At 38.5% G+C, this 20,681-nt stretch overlaps 2 protein-coding genes across 8 annotated transcripts in view; both read left to right on the top strand.

The window, feature by feature from the left end:
• LOC127938773 (protein furry homolog-like) overlaps window positions 1-20,681 on the top strand; it is a 98,265-nt gene that overhangs the window by 6,044 nt on the left and 71,540 nt on the right. For 5 of the 7 annotated variants that reach the window (XM_052535626.1, XM_052535628.1, XM_052535629.1 and 2 more), the window contains exon 1: window positions 19,003-19,697. In XM_052535626.1, the coding sequence (XP_052391586.1) occupies window positions 19,490-19,697 (208 nt within the window). In that variant the 5' untranslated portion in view covers window positions 19,003-19,489. Of the gene's footprint in view, window positions 1-13,037; window positions 13,115-19,002; window positions 19,698-20,681 lie in introns of those variants that run through there. The other 2 variants (XM_052535627.1, XM_052535635.1) reach the window with 2 other exon arrangements.
• LOC127938201 (uncharacterized) lies at window positions 7,309-16,821 on the top strand. Its single transcript, XM_052534637.1, has 7 exons — window positions 7,309-9,790; window positions 9,895-10,852; window positions 11,005-11,172; window positions 11,376-11,471; window positions 11,741-11,902; window positions 15,035-15,067; window positions 16,783-16,821. The coding sequence occupies exons 2-7, from the start codon at window positions 9,899-9,901 to the stop codon at window positions 16,819-16,821; spliced, it is 1,452 nt and encodes a 483-aa protein (XP_052390597.1). The 5' UTR covers window positions 7,309-9,790; window positions 9,895-9,898.

The following is a 20,681-nucleotide window of genomic DNA, read 5'->3' on the forward strand; positions in this document are numbered from 1 at the left end:
TTTATCGCTGGTCAACCGGTGCATCCCTAACGCTAAATAGGGATGCCAGGGACCAGTTTGTTGACAAAATCAGCACTATTAACGGTTTGGATCCCTATGAAATTCCCAACAAAGAGTGGACCACTGAAGACGACTTGCTGCCGCACTTTTGCATTACAGATATCTTCGGCTACCTTGTTTGATTTGTGAGCGCCTAAACTTCAGAACAGTTCTGAAGTCATTGGAGTCTCATGTGCAAATGGATGGGTTCAGGAGCTGCAGATCATAAAGTCTGCAAACAGTGGGAATACAGTAATCCAGACAAAGGTGAGCTGCGCTCCACCTAGTTGCTAGTTTAGTAACCGTTGTAATCTATGTGTTTCAAAAGTGTAGCTAGTAGCTGTCAACCCTCAACCCTAAAAAAAAATAAAATGTTTAAATTTCATTAAAAGACAAATTAAATTTGGGTGAAACTTCTTTACTGTTTTTCATAATTCGATTACTTGTAGAAAAACTTTAAACACAATTGTAAATGCGTATAAAGAATGGCATTTGCTTTATTTTTAGTCATAATTTTTTTTTTTTTTTTTAATTGGCATATTTTGTGTTTTGCTTTGGTACCGACATTGGTACCGAGAACTGTGGATTTTCACTGGTATCGGTTCTGAATACTGACATTTTGGTACCATTACAACACGAGTCTATGGTCCACTTTATTGTTGAGCCCTGCTTGATACTGTTTGCATTGGGTTCTGACTGAAGTACTGCAGTAGGGGAAACTCTATCAGTGCACACAGGGAAGAGAGTGCCTACTTACTGGTTTTTGTCGGCCGATTGCGTATTTTAAGCACAAACCGGCCGGTTCCGATTTATCGCTGGTCAACCGGTGCATCCCTAACGCTAAATAGGGATGCCAGGGACCAGTTTGTTGACAAAATCAGCACTATTAACGGTTTGGATCCCTATGAAATTCCCAACAAAGAGTGGACCACTGAAGACGACTTGCTGCCGCACTTTTGCATTACAGATATCTTCGGCTACCTTGTTTGATTTGTGAGCGCCTAAACTTCAGAACAGTTCTGAAGTCATTGGAGTCTCATGTGCAAATGGATGGGTTCAGGAGCTGCAGATCATAAAGTCTGCAAACAGTGGGAATACAGTAATCCAGACAAAGGTGAGCTGCGCTCCACCTAGTTGCTAGTTTAGTAACCGTTGTAATCTATAGCCCCTTTCACACTGCACGTCGGACCCGCAATATTCCCGTAACATTGCCTGGTCGCCTTCTGTGTGAAAGCAACCACGTCCCGGAATTGATTACCGAATCGAACCCGGGTCGGGGACCTAGTAACATTGCGGTAATCGATCCGGAACGAGCGCTGTGTGAACAAAAGCCAGATCTAATTCCGTATCGAAGTGATGACGCGCGTTATCGCGCGACTCTTTTACCGGCTGTTTTGAAGGAAGATCAACATTCGCGACGAAAACATATGTGCAAACTGTAATGAAGCAGAGATTAGTTAGTTCCTCACTTTCCGCGCTGACGCCGAGATCGTTCACTAGCTTAAGTGAAATTATAATGTGCCTGTTTACGACTCGTACATTACACGTCACTCGCTGATGTCACGTGTCGTTACGGGATCTTCAAGGGTTGTGTGTGAAAGCACGCACATATACCGGGTCATCACTGGCAGTGTGAAAGTGCCAAATCTAGCGACCAGGGAACAATTACAGGAACACTTTACCCCTGTATTTGCCGGAATGGCAGTGTGAAAGGGGCTTATGTGTTTCAAAAGTGTAGCTAGTAGCTGTCAACCCTCAACCCTAAAAAAAAATAAAATGTTTAAATTTCATTAAAAGACAAATTAAATTTGGGTGAAACTTCTTTACTGTTTTTCATAATTCGATTACTTGTAGAAAAACTTTAAACACAATTGTAAATGCGTATAAAGAATGGCATTTGCTTTATTTTTAGTCATAATTTTTTTTTTTTTTTTTTATTGGCATATTTTGTGTTTTGCTTTGGTACCGACATTGGTACCGAGAACTGTGGATTTTCACTGGTATCGGTTCTGAATACTGACATTTTGGTACCATTACAACACGAGTCTATGGTCCACTTTATTGTTGAGCCCTGCTTGATACTGTTTGCATTGGGTTCTGACTGAAGTACTGCAGTAGGGGAAACTCTATCAGTGCACACAGGGAAGAGAGTGCATTATTAATGCTCAAGCTGTGTGTTCTGTCTGACCCTGACCAGTCTTCTTGTCTGCCCAACAAAGTGGCATTTTCCCCTATAATTCATCGCAGTGGCTCATGTTGTGATCTCATGCATGCATGATCTCTGCCATCTGGTTCTCTCTCCATAGTTAAAACAAAGACAAGGGATTACTTTTACTATTATCAGCATATGAGAGAGAAAAGCAGATTCTGCCTAATGCAGTCAGCAACTACTGCCAACCTATAATCTCTGTCACTCTACATGATTTTTGTTTTTGTGTTGATAATCATAAAAGATCTTGCATCACTCCTTGTGTAAAAGCAAAGTCGCTGTATACTAGCTGAATGAAACTAAAAATTTAATCTTAGTATAGTTTCGGGGTCAAAGGTCAGAGCGATGACCTAGTTGGCTGGTTTATTTCTTTTATCAGCTTTGCCTTAACGACATAGCATTTTGTTTGCATATGTGTGTCTGAACGTTGGTCTATAAAGGTTTCTTATCTGGTCTTACGGGAAACAGGAATTCAGTGTTTTATGTTCTGTGGAGTTCATTTGCATTGTGTTGCTGTATGGATGACTGATAACTGATGAAATGTTGGCTCAATTCTACCTGCTAAAGCTATCGATTGATGAATCAAGTGCAATTTGAGAAATACATTTTTATTTTTCCTGACATTCTGTGATAGGGTGTAATGTAACCATTTGAGCAATGGCTCTCTCTGAGCAGAATAGGCCTGTGCTGACAGACCTGTGACACAGCAGTTAATGCACAACTCATGCCTAACACTGTCAGGTGAGGGGTTGATTTTCTGCGTTTTAATATGACCAAAACATTTATGTTTCCTAAATATCTGAAAATCAAAAAATAGTAGAAGTGTTAATAATAATAATAAAAAAATGTATAATGCATTCCGAAACAAAGTAAATATCTATAATTTAGCTGTCTGATCTCACACTGATGTCACACCTCTTGTCAGAATGTGTCTTACTCAATATTTCCTGATCAGTCACCTTTTTGAATATAGATAGACCTGTTTTCATTTGACAGACCCTGCTCTTCCCCATTCCTGTGCGTGTGGACGGGAGTTTGACAGAGGGATTTCCCCTCTAGGCAGTGATCTGCTGTCCAGATCAGTCAGCGGAACTCTTCTCATTATTGAACCACACGCTGTCATCATAGGAATTTGCATGGCCCTATCTAACCTGCTCTCAGACCCTAAAAATTAACCACACTGTTTTTGCTACATTGCTACCTTTTTGTATGAGGATAAAATATATTGATTAGCTAACCTCTATGCTGTTCATCTGTGTCCTGTCCCAAATGAACTGTACTTGCAGATTTTCAATGACTGCCACATGTGTATCCGCAAAGTTTTAGGTTTCAGTTTTAAGTTTGATGCTTACAAGCAGTTGTGGCTTCATGGCAGACTACTGCCCAACAGCCTATGTGTTACTGTGTCACCAAAGTGTAGACTTGGAAGAGTACCACAAAGGCTTAGAGTGGCATTTAGCACAAGGAAATATAAGCTCCACCTTCCAAACTGATATATTGTGATTGTATGTCTGCCTAGTCTAGCTCTCAAATCAATATTTTAAGTGCCCAAAGTAGTCAAAAAGTGTGATTGAGTACACATCCTTTTTTTAAGGTGTTCCTCCACTGCTGTGGTGTGTGTGTGTGTGTGTGTGTGTTCTTTTCTTCAATTTAACTTGACTATGGACAGTCTTTGTTTCCTTGGCTTCAGGCTCCGGCCCTTGGCCTTGGCAAAAAAAAAAACAAAAAAACAAGCCCCTCCTTGTCCCAGTAAAGTAGCTCTTTCTGTTCGTTTGTTCCTTTGGCTTTGTTATCATTCGTAAAGACTGTGTCTCACTGACTTAAAAGAAAAGTATAAGTGTAAATATAGGTGAAAGACATAAATGCTTATGTGTGAGAATATTTGGGGGTCCCGGACGTGAAGGGTTTTGTTAATGTGTGTGTGTCTTTATATACAGGAGGGTGTGAGAAATTGTTTTGAAGGTGAAGCTTGGTCTAGTGTCTAGTCCTTTTTTGTGGCTGTTCTGGTGTAACAGGAAGTTAGATGAACTATTCGTATCTCACATGTGGCCTAAGCAGAGGAAGACTGGTTGTGAATGTGTGCGTTGTACACAGCTGACAGTTGCTACTGCAAGCCGCCTTCTCTGATCATTTGTTTTTGGAAGTATGTAAAAGAGTAATCATTTATTTTGATTAAACGAAGTTAAAAGGTTATAGCATCTTGTAGTAATTTACAATTTATTAGTACCAATTCATCAGTTATAGTCTGATATAAGTTGATTATTTAAAATGTCTTAATGTGGTAACAACAGCAATGTAGAGAAATCACAGACAGGGCTTCTTGTTGATGGCATCGTCTATCGGTCCAACCCTAATACCTCACTACCACTTCTCATCACCTCAATGCCATGAATCCCCTGAACCACCCATTGTGAGATGCAGTGAGAAAGCATATTTCATTAGCTCAGAGTTTTACTAGTCCACTAGTTTGAAAAAGTAGTCGACTGCTGAATTACTGCATGTTTGAGTATCTCTGTGTGGACATTCTCCACGAGCTAGATTCGGTAACGCATAATGCGCTTTAAAAGACAGAAAGAGAAAAGCACAGCCTGTTCCTCTTGGGTTTGCTGTGTGGTCTGTGTTTGGCTCTTTAGATGTGCAGTGTAAATACGAGCTTTTATCCGCCCCTGTGATTGAGCCGCAGTGTCATTGAGCGCCGCAGGAGCCCTGAGTAGTAATTATAGCTAATGAGACGCAGGTAGTCTGCCTAACACTTAACACTCCTATAAATAAGACTTTGGCAGTCTGTGTGGTTTTTGTTTTAGCTCTGGCGTACCTTTCTGAGCTTGTGTGTAGGGGACAGTGTGCAACTGAGTTTATATAAGCACCGTTTGGATGAATAAATAAATGACTTTGGTGGGAAGCTTAGCCTACCGCCTAAGAAGAGTCCTGCAATCCTGGCTCAAGTTGAGTCCGATTCCACCAGACCTGGTTTACACCCTCAAGCATACATTTAATATGTTCGAGAAGAAAAGGCGTGGATGCATAACTTCCATTTTCAGATGTCTAGGATTTCTACTGTACACTGTAAACCCAAATGCTCAAAATAATTAAACTGATTGAGTAGTATAAACTTAATTTTCCAAAAAAGTTCTACTAACTCAAGTAGTTTGGGTTTGTGTGACTTTTTAATAGTTTTTGAGTGATTTAAAATTATTATTTTTGATTAACTGAAACAACTTGCTCATTAAGTAAGTGTCACTTAGGAATATAATTTAACTTTACTTATTTTTTATTTTTATTTTTTTAGTTGTTTCAACATGATGTCTGCATATGACATTAGTAAACTTTGTGTGTGTGTGCGCGCGTGTGTGGTGAAGCAATTTGTCACCTTTAATTAAATTATATACATATAAATAAGTTAAAATAAAATAAAAACTTCATTTGACTAATGAAGCTTGTGTCTTCATGAATTCAGCTTTAAAAATTATTTTGCAAGAAAAATATTACATAAATATTACAAATTTTACATACACAAACGTTAACACTAACCAGAACAGCTGTTTTAATGTGTGCACAAAATACAATATTATATTATATATTATATATCTATTATATATACAGTATTATATATAGAATGGGCCTTTATCACATGCAGTAAAAAAAATGTTTGTTTAAAAAACTTTTCCGTTGACGTAAGGGTCGTTATTTTATTGGCTTACGCGGCTAACGTGCTCCAAGGTCAGTGTGAGACTTTTACGACGTTGTGGGAGCGCGCAACGCTTGGATAACGTTTGCTTTGGCGCCACAAAATACTGCAGTGAGTGAGGAGGATCTCAGCTTCAAGTCGTCGGCAGTTATCACGGTAAGTGTTAAATGCATTTTAAATAGGCGCTTATCTAGTGAACAGTTGCAACAGTTTAGTCTAGAAAAAACTTTAAATAGCGTTCACCAGTTACGTATATTTACATCCAAAAGTAATGGATGTCCTGCAAGGAATAACTGATGAAATGGGCCTGAAAAAAAAATGAACGGCGAACGGGCGAAGCATATGTTACACATTAGTTAACTTCTATATCATTTTCGAACGGATCATAGTCTATATTTCCGCTTGCACAACGTACGAGACAATGTAACTTTGCCTAACGTTCCATTTGTTTTATTTAAAGACATTAGACACGCGATTTAAAAATAAACATTAGTTACTAATTTTGTCTGGTGTGCAAAAACACTATATAACTTGGAAAAAATACTTTTCCCAATGAGGTGATGTGCCACTGATACGCAATTTGGGGAGTTGGAGAGCACGTGCCATTGCAGAAATGTGCCTGGAAATCCTCTGAACACTTTCATATATTTTAAGTCTAATATGGTAAAATGATATAGACCTGTTACGCGTTCAAGTTTTGACTGATGACATCTGTTTTGACATATAAAACACTGTGGCACTGTGGCCCACAACTATCACATTCCGGCTTAATATTTAACAGCTGCAACTGTCTATTATATAGTAGTCCCCTTTATGTTTGGTGTTACATCAACATAACTTTTTACATGTTTCATTACTGGATAAATAATTCAAATTTCTCACAAATTATTCAGTGAAAATTCATATTTAATGGTTAACGTTACTTGTCGGCACCTATTGGCGTAACAACGTAATTGTGCCATGTAAATTATGATCTTTCAGAATATATATTGCAGTTTCAATCGAGATCTTTTAACAATTAATCGTGCAGCTCAAGTGGTAGCTGTATTCTCTGGTCATGGTCATGTAACCTGTTTGTTGAATTGTACTCGGATAATTAAACTGTTTTTTTTCTTTTTTCTTTTTTGGAGCTATACACTTTCTAACATTAATTTTGTTTTTCTTTCAGGTTGTTGGCTTCAATATGATTTGGCAGTGTAAGTTGTGTTCAGCTTCTTTTACTGAACGACTGCAAATATTTAAGCACTACAGACTGCAGCATAGCCACTTTTCCAGTGTATGCCCCCTTCCATGCATCTACAATTATTGCATGTGTACATTTAAGACTTTTAATAGTCTTAGAACTCATTTGGCAAGATGTCACACTCACCAATTTGGCAGTAGTGCAGAACACTGTCAGCAGTCTCTGTTGTTTAAATGCCCTTTATGCCCATTTCAGCAGCATTTTTCTGAATCTGTTGTCTTCTGCCATCTTAGAAGGCATTTAAGAAATCATGAAACAGTGGCTTGCCCATATAAGGATTGCAGCTTTACCACTAATGTGTACTCTACATTCAATTCTCATAAAAGTAGATCACACCAAGCAAGTGTTTCGTCAGACTTTAAAAATGACATTGTCAGTGAAGTTGCTCAACCCAGTATTCCTGCAGTTGATGGTGATTTGAATGAAGAACCTTCAGGTATAGATGAGGATCCATTGGGGGATGATGGTGTGTGTGACACTGACAAACTAAAACAAGATCTCAGAATGAATTTATCTTCCTTATTTCTAAAGATGCAGGCAATCCTCCATGTCTCAAACACAGCTACCCAGGAAATAGTGGAGCATTTAAATCAGGTCTGCTTCTTATCGCAGCCTTTGATCAAGAAGGAAATTCAAGATATATTGCAGAGAAATGGTTGCAATTTGGCAGAATCTGCACTGGATGAGGTTGTAAGTGGAGTTATGGACTCTAATGTTATATTTACTAGTACTTCTAATTGTGCAGAGTTATCCACATCGAAGCGCAGAAAAATCTTTTTTGAGCACAACTATCCATGTGTAATGCCAATTGAGTATCAGCTGGAGCAACTTGGACATTCCATAATGTATGTTCCTATCCTTCGAATGATTCAGGAGTTGTTTAAGAACACAGACATTCTAAAAATAATTACTGATCCAAATACCAATTCTGGTCAATATGCATCATGTTGCAATGGCTCTTATTTCCTTGAAAATGAATTATTTTCAACCGGTGATCTCATTTTACCCCTCCAGCTATATATTGATGATCTTGAAATTGCCAACCCACTTGGCACATCACGTAAAATTCACAAACTTTGTGCTGTTTACTGGGCATTTGCCAATATGCCACCAAAACACAGATCAACTTTACACAATATACAGCTAGCATTGCTTGCAAAAGTGACAGACATCCATAAGCATGGGTATGCAGCTGTACTTGCTCCATTATTACGTGATGTTCATATTCTTGAACAGGATGGTGTCTTTATTGAAAGAGCTGGTCGCAATGTCAAAGGTACCATCTTTTGTGTTTCTGCTGACAATCTAGCCGCCCATGGATTAAGTGGCTTTGTGGAGTCATTTAAAGAAGGCTATGTTTGCAGATTCTGCTTGGCCACAAGAGAACAGTTTAAAGCAACTGAAGCCAGGCAGTTTTCTCAAAGAACCAAAGACAGCCATGACCTTCATGTACAAAACCTTCTGGAAAGTGACACTTGCTCCAACCACTTTGGTGTTAAAGCTAGTTGTGTCTTGCGTGACTCCCTGGATTACTTTCATCCAATCACAGGCTTTCCTCCAGATGTACTTCATGATCTTCTGGAAGGAATAGTTCCTGTGGAGCTTTCTCTCTGCATTAAGACTATGATCCGGATGAAGTACTTCACTTTAGAGTATTTGAACCAAAAGATTGCATCATTCCCATATCAGCACACTGATAAAGTGGATAGACCTCATCCAATTCCCAAAACATTTTTGTCTCGAGGAACGATAGGAGGGAATGGACATGAAAATGCTACTCTGCTCCGACTGCTTCCATTACTTGTAGGCAGTGTAGTACCAGAAGGTGATGGTGCATGGACAGTTTTGATGGAACTGAAAGAGGTAGTGCAGTTAGCATTATGCCCATCATTTACTGATGAAACCTTAGACTATTTTCAGTCCAAAATCAGTGATCATAAGCAAGTACTTCTGCAAACGTTCCCAGAGTTTAACCTTCGTCCTAAACATCACTACGTGGAGCATTACCCCACCATGATCAAGTGCTTTGGGCCCCTGGTGCATGTTTGGACAATGCGATTTGAGGCCAAACACCGTTTTTTTAAACGAGTGGTGCATGACGCTCAAAACTTCAAAAATATTTTGAAGACAATGGCAGTCAGACACCAACACATGATGGCATACCATCTTGCTGCCCCTTCATTTTTCAACCCTGAAACACAAGCGTCCAGTGTTGACTCTGTTCTGGTTTCAGCTCTACCAGAAGTAGCTCAGCTACACATCAGAAGACTAACAACTAGTGACACAATATACCAGACATCAAAGGTTACCATCAATGGCACAGACTATGTCTGTGGAATGTTTTTGTCTGTCGGAGAGAGTGGTGGACTACCTAGGTTTTGCAGAGTAGAACACATTTACCTTGTCAATAGCACCATTTCATTCCTTTGTTCTGATTGTGAGTCCTGGTTTTCAGAACATCTTGGATCCTATGAGCTCTCACCTTCACAGACAAGTCTGTCAATCCACCTAAGGTCTGACTTAAACGATTCAGTCCCTCTCTCTGCATACGAGGTAGAAGGCTCGCTTCTGTTGACACCCAAGAGATTCATACAAATAAAACAAGCCAGTGGTGAGTATTTTTCATGAATCAATTACTATTTTTATTACGGTGCAGTATATAATCTGTGTATTTTAATAAGTATTTATACATGCCAATCTTTTGATTTCCATCAGCATAATGGCAGCTTTATCTCCACAAGCCATGATCCTTCGTGTTGTTGAGCCAGACCGGGCTAGAAAATTAAAACTTAGTTCACGACCAGCCTCTGTTGATGCACTGATTGCTGTTATAAAAGAACAGCTGGAAATAGACCTTGACTTCAGTTTAAAATATGAAGACCCTGACTTTGATGGAAAACTTACTTCCCTCTCTGACATTGATGAGTTGCCACAGAAAGCTGTTGTGCATGTGTCATTTGAGCAAGATTCCAGCTCTGTTGCATCAACAGAAACAATGTCAAGTGTATCATCCTCAGAACGTGGGAGAAGATGGCCTTCACATATTTTTCCAATTCCCACATTTTCTTTTGACGTTGAACTGAGACTTCGGGAAGGTAATGCCGAATTTGAGAAGAACAACAAGCAACTTCAGTTAACTAGAGACATAAAACATGACATTTTAGAAAAGCTAGCATCTGTGATGTATGGCTACAAGGCTTATCCCAGTGATAAGGAGATAGCAATGGTAGCTGAGGCTCTTGTGGTAAAACATCCTTGCTTGAAAGAAGCAGGATCTCAGACTGGCTGGAATGGGTGGAAAAATAGCCTCAAATTTAAGATGGGGAACTATAGGAGCAAGATGAGAAGGGCTGGATGTCCAGAGATCACTGTAAATGCTGGAAAAAGGAGTGCAATGAATCCTGACAATGAATCTTCACATTCAAATATAAAAAGACCCAAACGAGCAGAAGTAAACTTTTTGCCCAACTTTCCCCAAGGAGAAAATCCCTCAACTCTTGAACAGTTGAGACAGAAAATTGTTGATGAAATGAAGAAAGCTGAGAAGAACTTACCACTTATAAAAAAGATGATGCAAACCACCTTTGCTCTGCGGCGACAGACCATAGTGAAGACATGCCCACCAGTAAAAGAGCTCATGGAACTCTGGCCTGCACTCAAAATGGAATCTGAGGTAATGTGGGGTAACACTGTTTGTCCTGTTATTGCTTTCTTGATAACATGTACCACATTCAGGGGCTGTTTTCTGTGAGGGGGTAGTAGATTAACCAGGTTCACATAATGAACATGGCTGTGTTCTCTGTCTTTCATTGTTTTAAAATGTAGGTGTATGCAGAGTTCCAACGGATTACAAACGAGAACCTGCCCAACACATTCTACTCTGAGCTTGACCGACATCTTCCTAGACTGATGACCCTGTTCAGACAGAAAGCATCCAGAACCGGGAAGACATCAGATACTTTAACTGAAATCCTAAGAATCCATGATGACCAGGTAAAAATATTGTTGTACATTTTGTAGGCTAAAACTTAATTAAAATATTAAAGTTTGAAAACATTAGAAAATGTTGATGATTCAAATCAGCTTTGAACACTACAACTTGTCCTTTTTTTTTTTTTTTTTTGTATTTGCATATCTGATTGTATTGTTTAGAATTTACAGTTTAGTTATGTACAGTTCTGTTTTTATCATTATAGGAGTTTCATGACATACACACCAAACGTGTCACTGTTCTTCATGCGCTTCCTGTGTATCTACGTGAGGACGTCTCTGGGTTTTTAAGGACCTGCATGGTGAGTATTTAAAAAAAGAAATATCACATTACCACACTAAACAGTTCTTATAAATACATACATGCTTACTCTTGTTCAGTCTTTCCAACCAAATAGTTTGTGCGATTTGTTTTCTTTGACCCCACTGTAAAATAGTTTTAGTTCTAGATTATTTTTTACGCTTTTTTTTTTGTTGCATAGTATCAATCTCTTGCAACGTTTGTTTACTGTTAGCTTGGCTGGCTTGACAGATATTCTGTTTTTGCTTTAATATCCATTTTATTTTACAGGACACATCTGATGAGCCAGAGCTTTTAGATGTTGCAGTGGCCCTCCTCACAGTCATCAAAGATAATGACACAAGTCCAGTTCACTTCCAGCCTGTGAAAATCTCTGTTGTCATCGAAAGTGAGATTGTGGGCAGCCTCTCCAGATTTGCTGATGCCTTCCTGGTAATGTTTTGACTAATCTATGCACTACACCTCAACTATCCCAGGGGACTGACCAACACTTTTGAATTCATTCAAAAGATTTTGCTTGGTCTTGATGAGGGTAAACTGTCACCCAAGTTACAGAGTCTCAAAAATGACTTGATGTGTATGTAGAAATGTATTGGAAAAATTACTAAGGCCTGGCAGTTCCTCAGTAGTTCAATGTAAAAACAATTTGTGAAAATAATGGTTGAAAGGTTTTTGCACTTTTTTCCCCCAAAATGTGCACAGTGTGCATTTATTAATGTGCAGTTTTCATTTCTAAATGTTATTTGTGATTTTAAAACAGCTCTTGTTCTTTACAATTGTTAAGTACAGCTGGGTAGTACTTGGTAACAATGCATGTAATTTAGTTTTAAATGGTTCATGTTTTTGTAAAAGTTCATGCAGGTTTGTGAATTTGTAATGTCAGAGATGTGGTCTTAATCAGTTTTTCAGGTTTTATCATAGTGCACCTTTTTTCTGTCTTTTAAATGAAGTGTTAAATAGGAAAGGACAAGAACTCAGCACACTGTAATTTTAAACTGTTTAAGTTTGTTGAACTTAAAATATTTGAGGCAACGAGTTACATCAAAAAAATTAGTTTTGATTCATATGACTTTGAGTCTTGTGTTTTAAAAGGTTTGAGTAACTTGTACTTAAAACACAAAGACAAAGATACTAATAAATAATGAGTTCATTCAACTTAAAAGTGGCTCTTTGTGAAAAATTTTTTTTAAGTGTTTTTAACTAAATGTCTTGAGTATGTGAAAGTTAAATTTTAAGTCACTGTAACTAAAACTATTTCAGTTAATTTCATAACATGTTTTAATTTAACTGAAATTAAAAGGTTTATGTAGTATGTAATATAGATATTTAATTTTTTTTTAAATTAAATTTTTAAGTTCATTAACTTAAAAAATTTGAGGCAACGAGTTACATCAAATTTTTTGAGTTCTGCTTACTAATTTGGGTTTACAGTGTACATGTTCATGTTGACATTTGGTGGAGTGAGTTTGTTTCTGATCCTTTGATGCAGATTGAATTATTTTCCTGCTGATTTGCAGCCTAATGATCTTTTGCTACTTATTTCTTTCTTTCTTTTTTTTTTTCTCAGATTGACGTGACCTGACCCCGCTGGCCTGCTGCTCAGTTTGACACAATCCCCGTCCCCCCAAGCTCTATGGCCCTCGGGTATGTCTGCCACACCTCCTCTTCTGCTTTTATCTACTCACAGTATATTTTGTGTTTTCTTTGTCCTGCTATTAACCTTGTCTTTCACATTAAATGGATAATTCATTGGAAAATAAGAATTGTCATAATTTACTTAGCCTCATGTTGTTCCAAACCAATGTGATTTTGGTTAATCTTCAAAACACAAATTAATATATTTTTTAATGAAACCAAAGATGTTTCTGTTCCTCCATTCACAGTCCAGGTAACCAAAACTTAAAGGATCCAGGTTATAAAGGTGTTTAAAAACAAATCCAAGGCTTGTGAAGAGATACAATGCATTAAATTATGAAAAATGTAATGTAGGTTTTTATTACATCCAAACAGTCATCAACATCATGCATCACATGCTAGAGCAAACCTCAGTGTTTTTGTGGAGCATGTGAGTGGAATGACATGAGGGCAGATGTTGGCAATTTAATTCATTTGGGTAAACTATCCCTTTAATTCTACAACTATAAATAAAACTAGATGTGAATCTGTATCAATATTTCACAACTCATGCCCATGTACATGATTCAACAGCAGCATTTGAAACAGGATATGGGGCTGGTTACATCCTGGGAGTTTTTGCGGACGGAGGCTTAAGCAGAATCATGTTGAGTAAAGTCAAAATTGCAGTATAATAGTTACATCATATTGCTTTATGGATTGCTTCATCAAAAACACAATCATCTAAGTCTGTGCAGATGGTCTCACTGTTTTATTGAGAAGAGGAAGAAAATTATTTTGGGAAGTCTGAATAATCAAAGGAGGGTAGCCACAGTGCAGTGGTTCTGCAGTCATCATTAGTCAGATGTAGGGCTGGGTGATATGGACAAATAAGAAATTTTGGTTTTCTATTTGGTTTTCATATTACAGGTTTGTGTTGCATGACTTTGATGCGTTTCTTCAGCACAGTTTGCTGTGTGGGCAAACTGATAATAATGCATTAATAATGCACAATAACACATTTAGACTGAATTAACCTGTCTGAAGGCCTGTTCATATCAAGATGATTGTCAATAAAATGAATGACTGTTAATGCAGCAGCTTAGGCTGACTTGAATATTTGCATAAAACTATGACTTAGATTTGATCACGAAAATACTTTTTTGCTATGACCAACTTTCTTGTCTCTGCACTCTTTTATATGGTTTTATAATATACCATAAATAATGCAAAAATCTAAAAAGCTGTCGGAAAAATGCAAATACTGTTTGGATATTCAAGCGGGTGTCAGAATCAGGAGGTGCACAGCACTTTGTATGCCAGTGTAAATGTGAAGTTTGGGTTTTTCCATAAGCAGCACCTACTGTAATAGGGTAAATTAGTTTTTTTTTTTTTTCATTCTTATGTTACTATTTCTACTACTGTATTTTCCAGACTATAAGTCACACTTTTTTTCATAGTTTGGCTGGTCCTGCAACTTATAGTCAGGTGCGACTTTATGTATCAAAATTAATTTGACATGAACCAAGAGAAAACATTACCGTCTACAGCCGCCAGAGGGCGCACTATGCTGCTCAGAGCTCCTGTAGTCTACACTGAAAACATAGAACACCCTCTCGCAGCTTTAGACGTTAATGTTTTCTCTTAGTTCAGAATAATTGTGACTTATAGTCCAGAGGGATTTATTTATGTTTTTTTCCTCATCATGACGTATTTGTGGACTGATGCAACTTATACTCTGGTGCGGCTTATAGTCCAAAAAATACGGTACTTAATTAATAGTGTTCGTATGCTGAATTGAATCTTTGCATTCCAGATCCAATTCCAGTACATTTTAAAAAATCACTTTGTTGCAAGAGTAAATGGTTTTGTATACCCCTGTAAGACTACAGTAACAAGACAGAGTTCTTCTCATCACTGTCGAAACTGTGTGGGACGTTTCTCCATCAGATTAGCCCTGAGTCAGCCAGTGAGGTGAAGGAGGTGAGTTTGTTTAGTGTTAAATAAAGACCCTGTTAGGAACAAGCTGTGAGAACTGTGAGCAACAGCTTCCTGTCAGTTGGCCGTTCATCTGCTGAACGTGTGAAAACCATGTAAGACTAATGATTGACAGTTGTCCTACATGTGGTTTAACGATGTTTGTATTGTATTTTGATGTATGTGTGTAATATACGTTTCCTAGCTTGAGTAGTTCTCTTAATCTGCCGTAAATCACTTTCGGGTTAAGGGGATATACCGGTCTAACAAGTTTGATCTTTGACCTCTTATGTGTTTCTCACATTCTTGCCTGATGACGGCTCAGGCCCCATGGAAAAACAAACTGCGTCAGTCAACCCCAAAACCAACAAGACCTTGAACAAAGCAGCAGGTGAACAAGAAGAGACGGAGGGGTGTAAATTAAACACAAACGGATAGTATCAGAAGATAACATTTTGTGGCCACTAGAAACGGCATCCTGTGCAAGACGGGAAACATGAATCAGGAACAATCTGCAACTAAACAGTTTTGAGCAAAGCCTGTTTCCTAAGAAAAGAGATGGCGGAGATGTGTGTTCATACAATAGCAGGACTTTATGTGGTGCCTAACTGGTGTAGATCGTAGATCACTGCATCATTCACATTGCCATGCTGCCCGTGCAACTGATCCTGAACCAGCCTGTGTCCAGAGAGTCGACACTCTGCAACATTTTAAAGCGCTGATTCAGGAGCAGTTTCATCTTCAGTTTACTGTGCAAGCTGGTTTTCCTGTTTTGTCTTTGTGTTGCTGTAAGAGAGCCGTGTTGAGCATTGTTCCTGCTGCTTCCCCTCTGACATTCCTGTGCTGATTTGAATCTGGGGCTACCTCTCTTTCTCTCTCTATTGTTTACCCTCACCATCATGCTCAGCTTGACTGCAGCCACCCTTAGGGCCGGGTACATGCACATGGGTGCACCGAGACAGCCGGCAGTCCAACATTGGACTTTACTTTGGATACTTATTTGGAAGGATTCTTCTGTCAAAAATGTTAATTATATTATCATTTACTCACCCTCATGCTATCCCAGATCTATGTGACTTTTATTTCTGAGGAATCTCTGGGCATCTCTGGGTGATGCTTCATAAAATATGCAAAAAGAACATGACCTTAATGAATTGGTGGGTGAACCAATGTCTTCTGAAGCGAAACAGTAAATGCTAGTATTTAAACTGGAAATCATCACTTCTTGCTAACTGACAGAACATTATGAATATCAGTTATAGACTGTAAAAAAAGATGGATGATGCATCTTCACTTCTCTTCAACTAAAAGCAAACTTATTAGAAAAACTAACTTTTGAAAATACTTGTTATAAGTAATGTTAAGCTAAAATAGTTAAAATGATGGAAACCATCTTTGGGGAAATGTTGTTTCAAATTATTTATTTTTTTTGCCTGCGCCTATTTGTCTACATGGATAGAGTGAAATATATATGACCTACTGCAGCCAGTCAACAAGGAGCAATCAAAATGTTTTGGCTTTACTTTTCAGTATGTGTGTGCCACACTTGATGTCAACATGCTGTGATGTAAGAGCTTTGTGAAACACAGAGGGCCAACACTTCAACTAGGGTTGTATGGATTACAGCCATGCTTGATTTGCTTTGCTTTTTGAGGGTCTAATCAACTTGCAACTCACAGAGATGGATTCTTTTTCTTAAAAGCTCTGTTTGTGTTCCACAGGAGAAAGTCACACATCTGACACAATATGTGGATGAGTAAATGATGATTTTAAATTTTTGATATGACTTAACTTTACCATGAAGCCCTTCCTTCTATTTTCAGCTTTGTTGTATTTCTTTAGTGCACTTCAGTGTACTGAAATTGTGTATTATCTTGATATCAGATTGGGGTTACCAGCACATGGTGGCTTCAGATCATCTGTTGATAGGTGACCCACATTCATCAGTGTATCTTTTGACTTCTGCCTCTGACTTTCTGTCCCCTGTTCTCTTCTCTACCCCTGACCCAAATGGTACCTTCAGCCATTACAGTCTTCCTGTGCCATTTAGGACTGGGTCGCCATGACTATATCATCACTGCAAATGTAGGCCGCTCTGTCTGAACCTTTTTATTTAACTTTAAAAAAAATTTCCACGCATTAAATTGTGGAAATCTATCCACAACATTTGATTTTTATTTTGTGCTTTGGAGAGACTTGCACCGTAGTACCAGTTTCTTCTCTTTATCTCTAAATGATATACATGCTTATACGTGTCATTTGTAAGAAAATAAATAAAACAAATTAAAACAAGAGCATATTTGTTTCACCTTGTCCTGAGGGTTGCTGGCATTGCCTTTATCCACCCCTAGATGGCAGACTTGTAAAGAGATTTGAGCGATGGACAAACACACACACACACACACACACACACACACACACACACACACACACACACACACACACAGAGAGAGAGAGAGTTGACTCAGTCTAAACTTATTCTTCTTGTTCTCATGCTTCTTAAAGCTTATGTAACACTATTTATGTGTGTTGGTCACTAGATATCAAAGAGCTTTTTTTGCCAGAAATGGGCAAAACGGTCATAAAAAGACACTAATAGATTATTTTGGGCCACTAATAGCAATCTGTATGCATATGCATATGAAAAGTTGCATGGCTTGCCTGACATGTTCACACGGTGCTTAAGGGTGTGAGCTTTTCCTGTGAATCATTTGCTCACTTTTCTGTTATGTCATTCTATGTGAGATATGATTCTTGTGAACGAATAAGGTTATATCAGGCCACAGTACCGAGAACTTTCTGTATGGTGTTGAGGTCATTTCCTCCTTCTGGAGTTCCTGTCTGCCCTCCTGGTGGTGCCGTGAAAGTTTTGTATTTTGACTTGTCCCTCACCCATAACACTGTCTCTTCAAAATAACTTTTAAAAAACTTCTACAGTTTGAACTAATTACAAAATACATATATTCTACTGTTCGAAAGTGTGGGGTTGCTTAAATATATTAAATGTGTGTGTGTATATATATGCATGTGTGTGTGTGTGTGTGTGTGTGTGTGAATATAATGGTATCATCTGTTAGGTCACTTTTTAAAAGGTTTTAATTGTAAATGTTATTCAAACTATTTTCCATATTAAGTTAGAGTCAATATTACAATGTCCATTGACATCAAAGGTAGCTTGCTCATTTGAATATGTTACAGTGAATCAGCAGAAAGGCCAGCCTTATGAAAACTGCTTCCCAATGCAAACATTCCCATTGATTTACCTCAGGACACCTTATGTTTGTCCAGCCAACTAGAAAGCTCAAATATTTCTCTTGTATCACTGTATAAATATTGCAATATGCTTTTTATTTTACCAGAATAAAGTTTGGACTTGTATGAGTGTGCAGTTAAGCAGATCGAACATGTCACATAAACTTGTTTACCCACTGCCCTGCTGTAAACTGGAAGTGAAACCATCAGTGTTTGTGTGTGTGTGTGTGTGTGTGTGTGTGTGTGTGTGTGTGTGTGTGTGTGTGGGCGTGAGACATTTTGAGTGTTTGACAGCATGCCTTCTGAGCAATTCTTTATTATTTTTTCCTTCTGTGGACGGGAAATATGTAAGGGAAGTTATAGATAGATTTGTGCAAGAGGGGAATGCGAAGAGCAGCTCTAGTTTTAAACCTGATAAAAATTATCAGAGCATAGCAGCATGCTGAACACGCCACGCCTTCACTTTTTGTTATGCCCTCTTTAGCCATCACACAGATGAGTCTTCCTCCCTCCCTCCCTCCCTCCCTCCCTTTAGAAAGGAGAAACCTCTGGGCGTGGTTGATAGCTGCTGTGCTTTGATTGGATGCTCTCCCAGGCGTACATTATCACCCGTTGGACATGTCCTTGCTCCGCCCAGATAACACACTCGAGTTGAAAGGCTCCACCTACTGTTGTCAAATCATCACATCAAAGTGTTCAGTGCATCCTGCATGAACAGACAGGTAGTAAGGCTGGCCTCTCGCTGTGTGAAAGCTCAAGTGAACTTTAGGTTACGTTTTGCAAAGTGCTCACAGCAGGCCTGTGGCATTTGGAATGTAGGGAGGTGGAAGAACGCAGTGACTGGATCTACAGGTGCTCACTTTTACCTAATTCCAGCGTTTGTCGTCTTGGATTTACTGCCAACAGCTTCTGCACTACGATAAGAGATTGTATCCACTTTGTCTGGGTGCTTGTGTGTGTGTGTATATAGAGACTTCTAGTTTTAACTGAGACGACAAAGAGGAACCTGTGGTGAAGTCCAAGTTTGACAAGCTGTGGTTTAGCTTGGGCGGAGAAGCTGTTCTGCGGTCGTCTGTCCTGTCCAGGCGGCCTGATTCCTCAGAGGTGATGGTGGGTGGCAGGGCCGTTACCGTGCGTCCGCACAAGCGCCTGGAGTGAAAGTGTCTCAGTGCAAACATGGAATTCCTCAAGAGCCTCGTTCCCACGGTCATCTCCGGGGATGGTGGGCTGCCGGCGACGGACACGGGGGTAGTGTGGCCACGGGAGACTGGCCCTCGGTTGCTGAGGATGAAGAGGCTGGTTTCACAGGCCAGTGAAGAGGAGCAGGATGGATCCAGTCTGACTAACCGTCCAGCTGTCCGTCTTCAACGACATCGTGCTAAAGGTACGGTCAGGAAAGAGGAAGGGACGGGTATTCAAACATTCATTTAACTGTCTGTCGCAGAGAGGAATGTTTGATTAGGAGGTGTGTCTGCCAGTTGTCGTGTTTGTACCATTTTTTTTTTTTTTTATAGTTCAGCTGTGATCTAAAATGAATCGCAGACAATAAGCAAATATTTTATGTAACTGAACTGTTTGCAAAATCTTAAGTTGGTCATCAGTGAAAATTATTCAGATATTGAGAGAAATTATAGAACCAGGAACTTTTTAACGTATTTTATGCAATACAAATGCAGATGGCAAATTACAGTACATGTGTGTGTTGTTTTATTTTATTTATTTATTTTGCATCCAGGGAGCAGTATTCTCATGAGTGAAATAATATCATCACTCTGACTTTATGGGCACTGAACCAGCTTGGTATTGCATTGAAACATGACTACAATGATGTATTTGTCAAAGTGAGTTATTGTTAGCATTGCTATTTCCACCCTTGAGCTATGACAGCAAGACTCAAAATAATGTTACATATGGAGTCACCATATCTCAGAGGTTATAACATTTATACTGCCATTCAAAGTTAAAGGTGTCATTGAACATAATTACTAGTATTAATCAAATTATTATTACCATTATTAACATTATTATTATTTTGGCTAGAACACATTTAAATTGATCATAAGTGAATAATAAAAAATGTTTCTTGTGCGTCAGCATATAAGTATGATTTCTGAAGAATCATGTGACACTGAAGACTGGAGTAAAGGAATAAATTTCATTTGAAAATATATTTAAATAGAGACAGAGCTATTTTAAAATGTAGTAAAATATTACAAAATTGCTGTTTTTACTGTATTTTTGATCAAATAAATGCAGCTTCTGCAAGCATAAGATGATTCCTTTTTTTTTTTTTTCTTATATAAAATTTGACTAACCCTAAACTTTTGAAAAGTAGTGTATGTATACTAGTAGGGATAATGTCAATGCA

The sequence above is a fragment of the Carassius gibelio genome, chromosome A20 (genome assembly GCF_023724105.1).
Source record: "Carassius gibelio isolate Cgi1373 ecotype wild population from Czech Republic chromosome A20, carGib1.2-hapl.c, whole genome shotgun sequence".
Taxonomy (NCBI): domain Eukaryota; kingdom Metazoa; phylum Chordata; class Actinopteri; order Cypriniformes; family Cyprinidae; genus Carassius; species Carassius gibelio.

Excerpts from the sequence above, each read along its gene's own strand:
- LOC127938201 (XM_052534637.1), top strand. The coding sequence starts at position 9,899 with ATGGCAGCTTTATCTCCACAAGCCATGATCCTTCGTGTTGTTGAGCCA. Across the intron at positions 11,472-11,740 it reads GGTTTTTAAGGACCTGCATG|GACACATCTGATGAGCCAGA; the intron begins GTGAGTATTTAA and ends TTTATTTTACAG. Across the intron at positions 11,903-15,034 it reads GATTTGCTGATGCCTTCCTG|ATTAGCCCTGAGTCAGCCAG; the intron begins GTAATGTTTTGA and ends TTTCTCCATCAG.